Source organism: Hipposideros armiger, unplaced genomic scaffold (assembly GCF_001890085.2).
Source record: "Hipposideros armiger isolate ML-2016 unplaced genomic scaffold, ASM189008v1 scaffold_1749, whole genome shotgun sequence".
NCBI lineage: Eukaryota > Metazoa > Chordata > Mammalia > Chiroptera > Hipposideridae > Hipposideros > Hipposideros armiger.
This window is the reverse complement of record NW_017733099.1, coordinates 5,204-15,618: the sequence shown is the minus strand read 5'-3', so window position 1 is coordinate 15,618 and position 10,415 is coordinate 5,204. Positions and strand designations below refer to the sequence as shown.

Here is a 10,415-nt window from a genome sequence, read left to right as displayed (position 1 = left end):
AATATCTGTTTTTAGGGGAAACTTGGGTAATTATATAATGACTTTCCCATCACTTTTTATCTATTTAGGTTAAGTATATGTAAGGTTTGAAATAAACAATGCTAACCTAGTTTGGGAATATACTAGAATATTCTTAGCTTCTGTCTCAAGGGAGCCCTAGTTAAAAGGTAATAACCTTCCAATCAAAACTTTAAATGTCATTACAAATTGAAGAGAGAGCTAATAAACCCCAAAACATTAACACATACTGAGATCAAAATTTAAAAGGTCATATACACATAAAAGCTGACAAGCTGATTCTAAAATGTATATGGAATGCTGAGGACCTAGGCTATCCAAGCCATCTTGAAAAAGAACCAAGTGGGAGAGCTTAAACTGACCTTAAATCTGACTTCAGTACTACAGGCACAGCAACGGTGACACTGATTTGTAATAAATATACGTTCTTCCTCCCACTCTTGGTACAGAGCTCCTCAAACCTTTGGAATTTCGTAAGTGAAATGAGTAATGAAGGTGAAAGGAGCAAGGAGCCTTTTGTTATTCCTAACAAGCCCTTTTCAGCCACACCTGAGTTTGTCAATGAGGTGACTTTTGGAAAGCCCCACCCCCTGACCTCCGAAAGAGAGGCTGGAAGTTGAGGAAGCCCTTGCAAAACTCCCTAAAATACAAGGGTTGGGGGAGGCAGTGTTCAGAGAGCTTCCAGGTTGGTGACCATGTGGAGGTCCGGGGAGGGTGGCATACCCAGAAAAGGCACGGAAGCACTGTGCTCCTGCCCTCATACCTTGCCCTATGTATCTCTTTAATCAGGCTGTTCCCTGAGTTGTATCCTTTAAAGTAAATTGATAATCTAGTAAGTAAACTGTTTTCTGAGTTCTATGAGACTCTCTTTAACAAGTTATGGAACCCTAAGGAGGGGACTGACAGAACCCTCTGATTTATAGCCACTTGGTCAGAAGAACAGGTGACAACCTGGACCTCGCAAGGGGCATTGAACTGGGGGTAGGAGGGCAGTCTTGTGAGCCCGTAACCTATTGGGTCTGTGCCAACCCCAGGTAGTGTTAGAATTGAATTGATCTGTAGGAACCCAGTTCGTGTCGAAGAGAATTGGTGTGGGAAAAATACGCATTTGCAAGAATGTCCCTATTAGGAAAGGGAAAGATACTTGTCAATAAAATTCACATGGATTATTTTGACAACCACAAATTTTGTCAGAACAGACATTTCAAATGTAAAATGTAATCAATCCTCTTACCAGCTCCAAATGGCACATAGGCAAACTTCTCTCCTGATGCTGGATTGTCTTGTAAGTAGCGATCGGGATTAAAGTCCAGACGTTCTATCCATGAATCTTTCAGTCTGTGATTGACAGTAGGAGAAACACACACCTGATGTCCCGGAGGAATGGTATATCCTGCCACAGTCTACAAATGAAAGCAATACATTTCATTAGATAATTTTAAGACATTCTATCAAATAACCAGGTGTAACAAAACCTTAATATACATGAGATATGCATATATTTTAAAACTAGCTAGATAACAGGCCAGCTAAAAATTATTTTAACTGAAGATATTTGCAAGTGACCCAATATTGGGCTAGAACAGGGGTCAGCAAACTGCGGCTCATAAGCCACATGCGGCTCTTTGAGTACGTACATGTAGCTCTGAAGTAAAATTGAAATTGAAAATAAAGCTATCATAGTTTCATTTATAAAATTTTTAAAGGATATTATTCACATAATGGTGATTTCATTTGTTTTATGGCTCTCGAATAATTTTTAAATTGTGAGGGACAGGATTGGCTCTTCTGTCTCAAAAGTTTGCCAACCCCTGGGCTAGAAGTATATACACAAATTTAAAAAGTCAATGCCCTGGTGGTAGGGATGGGATTTTTAAGGAGCTTTTCACAATTTTATTTATATACTTCAGTATTGTTACTTTTTTTTTTACAACCAAATGTTATTTAAAAAAAAAAAACTGTACTTCCATTTAAAAAACCCTAATTGTTAACTAAAAACACAGGGAACAGGTAAGCCTGTCTACTGTCAGCAATATATATATGTATTACATATAATATATATATGTAAAAATATATATTTGGGATATGTAAAATTGAAAAGTATGTAGAAGTGATTATTCTACTTTTTTAATTTAAAAAAAATTCTCTTTCTGGAAATCATCTTTTGATATATAAATACTAGGGGCACAGAGGGGGAAATCTAGCCAAGAAACTAACCTGAGGCGTTTTGGCCATTCTCATCATGGTCATTATAGGAGGTCGAAGTCTTAATGTTTCTTTTATACAGCGATCAAGTAAATTTAGATCTTTGACCTAAAAAGAAAAAACATTTCCTGAGTTTTACAATATAACATACTACAACAGTATTTTAAGTTAAATATTATTTTATAAATTAAAATTTATTTAGTTAATTTTACTTAAGTCAAAATTATTTTAACTTCTGGATTATTACAAAATAGCTTATATTCTGAGTAGAATTACAGAGGTAACTGGTTCGGGGTAGCTGGGATTAATCTTGTTCTATCGCTATCCATGACCAACAAGGGAAAGGAGGGTAATGTAACAGATCACCCTGAAGAATGGCATAGTAAGGACCTGCAAAAATGCACTCATCTAAAAAAACACACTAGCAAGTATCATTAATGTCAGCTTTTTCAAAACCTGTACACAAAATGTTTAGAGCAGCATTACCGATACTAGCCAAACAGAAAAATGAATAAACAAATGTGGTATATCCATATGATGGAATATTACGGGGCAATAAAAAAGACTGAGGTACTGATACATACATACTACAACATGGATTAACCTTGAAGCATGCTTAAGTGAAAGAAGCCAGTCACAAAAGACCACACATTGTATGAATGTGGTCATTTATATGAAATGTCCAGAACAGGCAAATCCATAGACAAAAATTAGGTTAGTGGTTGCCAGGAGTAGGACGCAAGGGAAATGCTAACAGATACCGGCTCTCCTTTGAAAGTGATACAAATGTTCTAAAATTCAATTGTTAATGGTTTAACAACTCTGAATATATTTTTTTTAAAACAGTGAACAGTATACTTTAAATGGATAAATTTTAAACCGTATGCTTTAAATGGATGAAATGTCAACTAAGCTATTATTTTAAAAGTTACTAAAATCAAGAATGAAAGAGGAGACATTACTACTGACCTTACAGAAATAAAAGGGATTATAAGAGACTACTATAACAATTGTATGCCAACAAATTAGGCATATGAAATGGAAAAATTCCTAGAAAGACAAACTACCAAAACTGACTCAAGAAGAATAAAACATATGAATAGACCTGTACCAATTAGAGATTGAATTAGTAATCAAAAAGCTTCCTAGATGGCTTCTCTGGTGAACTGGATTAGACATTTAAGAAAGAATTACCACCAATCCTTCACAAACTCATCCAAAAACAAAGAGAAAGGAATCACTTCCAAACTCATTCTATGAGACCGGTATTACTCTGATACCAACAATTATCAAAGACATCACAACAAAATTACACACCAACATCCCTTATAAATGTAGATACAAAAATACTCCACAAAATATCAGCAAACCAAATCCAGCATTAGGACATTTCAGAGAGGACTATGGGGAATTTTCAGAAAATAAAAAAGCTAACCAATTTATAGTATATAGAAAATCTCAAATTGTCCCCTTTATTTTTTAATTCTATTTATTTTTTCACCCATCCTCCCATCCCTCCTCCCCTTTGGCAACTAATCAGTTTGCTCGCTGTGGGTTTCTGTCTGGGTTTTTTTAGATTCCACATACAAAAATCAAAAGGTATTTGCCTTTCTCTATTCAACTTATTTCACTTAGCTTAATAGCCTCTACGTCCATCCATGTTGTCACAAATGACATGATTTTATTCTTTTTTTACTGCCAAGTAATATTCCATTGTATAAATGTACAACATCTTTATCCACTGACTTATTGATTGACACTTAGGTTGATTCCATACCTCAGCTATTGTAAATAATGCTGCAGTAGGGAAGCACGTATCTTTTTGAATTAATGTTTTGGATTTCTTCAGATAAATACCTAAAAGTGGAATTGCTGGTAGTTTTATTTTTAATTTTTTGAGGAACCTCCATACTATTTTCCATAGTGGTTGCACCAATTTATATTCTCACCAACAGTACACGAGGGTTCCCTTTTGTCCACATCCTCACCAGCACTTGTTATTTTTTGATTTAGTGACGATAGCCATTTTGACAGGTGAGAGGTGATACCTCATTGTGGTTTTGATTTGCATTTCCCCGATGACTGGTGATGTTGACCACCTTTTCATATGTCTGTTGGCCATCTGTATGTTCTCTTCGGAGAAATGTCCATTCAGGTCCTCTGCCCATTTTTTAATTAGGTTGTCATTTTGGTTTCAAGTTGTGTGAGTTCCTTATATATTTTGGATATTAATCCCTTATTGGATGTATCATTTGCAAATATCTTCTCCCATTCAGTAGGTTGTCTTTTCGTTTTGTTGATGGTTTCCTTCACTGTGCAAAAACTTTTTAGTTTGATGTAGTCCCATTTGTTTATTTTTGCTTTTGTTGCTCAAACTGTCCTCTTTAAAAATTAGCCACAAATACTCAAATAAGGAAGCAAAGAAACTGAAAATCAACAAACCTGGTCATAAGTTAAAGGAGGTAGATCCTCTCCACAGACTGTTTTCTGTTCTAGATAACATTTTTCTTGAAGTGTTTTGTCTCTGGCCAAAAAGAAGCCCATCCAGGCACTGGTAGTTGAGGATGTATGCTGCCCTGCTAAGAGCAGTCCAATAAGCATGCCTGCTATTTCATCATCTGTCAGAGGACGCCCATCCCTATGGAATGAAGCACACCCACAAATTTAACATTTGGGTAGACACATTTCATGTCTCATCCTTTACATTAAGGATCATAATGAATAAATTTTTCAGGTATAATATCCTTTTGTTTTGCACATCATGAGTCAGATTTTTTTTTTCCCCATTACGGAAAAGAAACAGACCGATAGAAAATGCGATTTTGATTATAAAGGACTTCACTGCAGTTTCCTAGCAAACTTTTCACCATGCACAGTCACTGGGATTCCAGTAAGGCATGGGACCTAATAATTTATGTCTCATCCATTTAAAAATCTAAAGGCCATAGCTACTGACTCTGCCAGCATCATTACTTTTTAACTGGATATATTATTTAACTATGTTTTAATGTGTAATTTTCTGCTTCAGCTTAATACATGACCTGAACAGCTCTTACTTGTAAGTGGAATCTAGTAAAGTCTGGAGAACGTCATCATTTTTTTCTTCTGACTGTCTGCGTTTCTGAATTGCCTTATAGAAAATATTCTTTATCTCTCGATGAGCTCTGTCCCTGCGTCTGTAAATCAAAGAAGAAAATAACTTCAAAAAAATAAAGCAATGCTTTCTGGCATTAAATTCATTTAGAAAATAACCAGAACCTAGCTTAAAGCAACCCTAACTTTAACGACTCTAAAATAATTGACAAAACTCAGGAACAAGAGAAAAAAAAAGACACCATGAAAATCACAGTTAGGAACTTTTAGGGTCCCTCAGGGAAAGAAATGTGTATCTTGAAGCAGACGAGAGTCACTCTGGTTCTTCTGTAGGATTTGGGATTTGAATAAACCTAGGATTCATTTAGGATCATCTGAATCTAGAACTTAGAATATGACTATAGCATATAGGGTTTGAGTCTACTTTTCATTTTCTAACAAAACATAGGATTTTATAGGAGGTAAAAATAATAGTAGAGTCAGAAAACAAACTTGAACTCCCAAAATTTTACCTTTAAAATAGGGTGCTCACTAGGTAACAGGTACTGTAGGTGTTTTACATGAATTACCCACTTTGACCTGTGAGGTAGGTGCTATTATTCTCACTGCACCGATAGCTGCATAAGATCGCATAGCCAGTGAGCAGTGGAGCCAAAATTTAAAACCCAACAATCTGATTACCTCGCCCCTCTTAATGAAGCCTTCTAATAAACATCCAATTTAAAACCCAACAATCTGATTACCTCTCCCCTCTTAATGAAGCCTTCTAATAAACATCCCTGCCCTGCTTCGTTTTTAAGACTGTTACTAAGGATCGAATAAGATAATGTGGGCAGAAGGGAAGATGACATCGAAGTTTAACAGTATGAACACAGCAGAGCCAGGAAAGCATAAGGCCTGTTTGAGAAAGTGAACGGAATACTTCCGCTAAATCAGTTGGTTTGGGTAAGGCAGAGAAAGACTGGGCTGGAAAGACTAGTCAAGGGCCTATCATACCAAGCTCAGGAATTTCTGACTTCATCCAGGAGACAGGGAAGGTGGAAAAAGGCTCAATGCACATTTATGGAGACCCTACTAGAGGCCCAGGGCTGTGCTAGATGTTTTAACATAATACGGGTGAAAGCATTTTGAAAATTGCATAGCTCCCCACAATTGTACGATATTGATGAGTTCCAAAGAACAACAGAGAACCTCTCCTGCTCTGCCTTTATTCCCACCACTCTTTATTCTGTAAGTAGATAGAAGTGCAGAAATGGAAGGAAAAGTACCAATTTAACACCTCCCCACCTCTCACTTGAACAGAATCAATGAAGGTATAGAAAGCCTACTAATATGAAAACACTAATACACCAATTCCTATGAGCAATATTTCTTTGTATCACTGGTGGTCCCCGCCCTTTAGGTAATCACAGTACAGCTGGCAAGGAGATAAAATTAAAGAAAGGCACTAATACTTCAAACAAAGCAATTTCACAATAGACTGCAAAACAGTCAAATACTTTCAGGGCTGTATCACTTAATTCAGAAACTTTCCTGAGTATAAGGCATATGTGAGATAAGTAGATTTTAAAATATTAGAACCGACAGACAACAAATTACCTTTGCAATAAACTGAAAATTACCTTAAATGAGCTCACTATATAGTTTATATAAAGAAAATTTGTCTTGAATTCTTATGAAGAATGGGGACTCATAATCTCCCCCAATTTATTTGTTCTGTGTTTCAGTTTTCTCTTACCAAAGCATACCAACACTACAGCGATTATACAAAGCTAAATCACCATATATATAATCTGTTTATCCATACCTGAAACTAGGCAAAGGGAGCCAACCAGGCAACAGCCAGGCTGCGTGGCTGAAACCCCCGTCCAAATCTGCATACAGCTGTGCCACCTTCTCGTTGAGTTGACTTCTGATTTCCTTTCCATGTAAACAATGACTAGCTGTTAAGATTATAAGCTCAGAAAGAGCTTCAAACAAATCTACAGGGAAAAAGATTATTCCCATTAATATTGCCAAAAATTATTTAGAAATGTCCTGTTTTCTTAGATATAAAATAATGATGAAGGAAAACCGAATAAAAACTCAAGAACCAACAAGGTCCTATTCATATCATCAAAAAAGCTGATAGACATATAGATATGTGGCCACCCTGCTACACAAAACAGAGACAAGAAACCAAATGATAGGAAGCACCCCCTCCCCTGTAAACAGCCAAAATCTATGCCACAAAGGCGTCTCTAAACCTCATTCATAAACCCTTCACCTTGAAAAGACAAAATGAAGATGAAAATGAATGTGGTGATCTGCGTTCCTCACAGTATACGCAAAGCAGCAAAAAAGGTCCTTTAGTGCATATGAGGACAGCAGTGAGGTGCTTCCCAAGGAACAGCAGTCCTAAAACTGAAGATGGATCATTCCCACTGGGAAGGTCAGAACTAGACAATTAAATTGTTGACTTTTATTTGTCCATTAGGGGTGTAAAAAAAAAAAATTACATATACATATTTTATTAACTTAAAATGAAATTGCAAAGTTTTACCTTCAGTTTATTTCAAAACCTAATCATGAATCATTTTTACATTATTTGTACAAATGAGCTGAATAATATGCATGTTATTTAACCCATTTTAATGTTTTGCTAAGTGAGCAGCAATAATCAGTTTCTCTCAGGTTTTTTAGGTCTTTCTAACTCCACAGCGCTTTGGCATATGTTGTAGTTTGCTTACACACACACACACACACACACACAGTCTTAGATTTCTAGTCATAGAAAAGTAGAAATAGTAGGACAAATGCAAAACCAAAACATTTTGCTTACTTTTTTCTCCACTTTCTCCCCAACTCTGAAAGTATTCCTTTGTTTCTTTTTCAATTATAGAAACGTGCTGTTTAAAGTGGGCTATGTTAAGGCCACTTTTTAACATTTTCTTCTGCTCCAAGAAAACCTTCAAAATTCATTAAGAGTATACAGCATTAAAACACAATTTTGTTTTATCACAAGATCCATTTATTTGGGTTATTATAACTCTAACATTCAAAGAAAACAACCTTCTGAAAAACTGAAAATAAAAATAGTGAGTGTTTTTTAGAAACTACACCAGATGTGGACTAGAGCATTTGTATTTAAGTCTGAAGTAACATGTAGAAGGCACCTGTTACGCAGGCCCTAGACAAATGATAAATTAGGAATCCCACTTCCCGCCTTCCTTCCTCTATATCCTTTTCCCACTCCTGACTCCAGGGCTCCCTTTCCCTTTCTGTTATCTTCTAGTCTTCCAACCCAACCCAAATGCCAACACAATCTCCCAAAGGTCCATTGTGCTTCGATATTATTTTTATCCTCCTCACATATTCTGCAGTTCTATTCCCAAACAAATGTCATTCCTCACTGACACTACCTTCCAGAAGTTGAATTAGAATATAATATAGTCTTAATAAAATAATTTCACAGCAAGACAACTAATGGTTTTAACCCTTTGAGGCATTTCTATTTTAAGAATCTGATAAGCTGTGTGAAAAAAAAAAAAACGGATATATCTGACCAGAGGGATTTTCCAGGTCTCTTGCTTTTGTCCTTCAGGAGAGCCATTCATCCCCCCATACCTCCCCCATCCCCAGAAACAACACTTAATGTCAACTTTTAACTGCTATACTAGCGTACTAGGTAATATGTGGTACATTCACAGCCAGAGCCCATACCAAGCAATCCGACCAATTATTTGATCTGTGTTTTCCATCAACCTGTAGCATTTTAATATTTGATTAAGTGGGGAAAGGAAATCATAAAAACTTCTAAAGCCAATGATCTCTAGCTCAAAAGAGCTCTTACGCGAGAATTTTAGGCATGCAGGAGTGGGAAGGTAGGGGGCCCTCTGGTGAAATAATGCGATTTTCTTGTTACCCTCTCAAATCAAATCCTAATAAGCTAAGTTATCATTCATTCTATTTTTACAGCAAGCCCTTTGAAATTGCTTAGTCCATGCTAGCAACTATAAAACAAAATACCCATTCTTTGTCGGTTACCTGTGGCTTTTCTTCTTTTAAATGTCTCATGATTCTTAAGGTTTTTGAACCAAGGAATAAATTGTTCCTACATTTCAAAATGTCTACTCCTACACTACTAGCTATAATTATTATAGCATAGATTTGTCTTTCTTGAAGATAACAGTGTCACCTACCGGATTCGGCACATCATATGCAACTCCCTTCCCAAACACAGGTGTTGTCAGACGGCTGTAGACATCTTCTGCATTCAGGTCTTCGTTTTTACTATTAAAAAGCAGGGCAGCAGCATCACTCCCCAGAAGGTAAGTAAACGTCTTGCCCACCATGGTAAAACTAAACACAGGTCCGTACTAAAGAGAAAAAAGTACCCATACTGATGTTACCAAAAAATACAGAGCACTAAGACACTAATTTCTTAAATCACAAAACAGTAAATTGTAGAAAACAAATTCATAAACCTTAAAGCAATTCTTCCCCCAGCCTTTGTCCAAATTTATAATAATGTTCATCCAATTGCAAATGGAATATAAGTAAAACTTTTTATTCTGCTTTTTTCACTGTTTATATTTAAAATATTTTCTATCTTATACACAGACATCATAATGTCAATAATTAACTATTTGTTCACTACTTGATTTATGGATGGATGATGTGTCAGGTTTTATTATATACAATTCTGCAATAAATACCTTTGAGAATATAGATTTTTTTCCCTTGGTTAAAGACAAATTTACAGGAGTAGCCAAAGGATATGCCCTTTCCTACAGTACTTGCTATGTGAAGACACCCGCAGTTTATTTAGGTATCGGTTTTACCACTATCTCATCAACACTGCTTCAGTTTACCTCATCTATAAAATGGGAATAATAATAGTACCTACTTCATAGGACTGTTGTCAAGATAAATAAATTAACATATATATGTTAGAGAATATATTTTATTAGCGTGTATATATACATATATATAATATGTATTATATACATATAATATATATATATATATTAGAAAAACATATATATATTAGAGTACCTTGGCCATAACATTAATAAGTGTTTTCTATTATTATTATTATTATTAAAAGCATAGACTTG

General features: G+C 35.7%; 1 protein-coding gene across 1 annotated transcript; it reads right to left on the bottom strand.

The window, feature by feature from the left end:
• Nucleotides 1–179: 179 nt before the first annotated feature.
• CYP51A1 (cytochrome P450 family 51 subfamily A member 1) lies at nucleotides 180–9,670 on the bottom strand. The gene is made up of 8 exons (XM_019634581.1): nucleotides 9,498–9,670; nucleotides 8,138–8,264; nucleotides 7,124–7,298; nucleotides 5,280–5,399; nucleotides 4,666–4,861; nucleotides 2,236–2,331; nucleotides 1,253–1,421; nucleotides 180–479 (listed from the first exon to the last, which is right to left on the bottom strand). Exons 1-8 carry the CDS (start codon nucleotides 9,648–9,650, stop codon nucleotides 400–402), a joined length of 1,116 nt encoding a protein of 371 aa, XP_019490126.1. The 5' UTR covers nucleotides 9,651–9,670; the 3' UTR covers nucleotides 180–399.
• Nucleotides 9,671–10,415: the final 745 nt, after the last annotated feature.

Coding starts and splice junctions, on each gene's coding strand:
- CYP51A1 (XM_019634581.1), bottom strand. CDS start 9,650: ATGGTGGGCAAGACGTTTACTTACCTTCTGGGGAGTGATGCTGCTGCC. Junction 4,862..5,279: donor TTACTAGATTCCACTTACAA/GTAAGAGCTGTT, acceptor TTCATTCCATAG/GGATGGGCGTCCTCTGACAG. Junction 480..1,252: donor CTATGTGCCATTTGGAGCTG/GTAAGAGGATTG, acceptor GAAATTCCAAAG/GTTTGAGGAGCTCTGTACCA.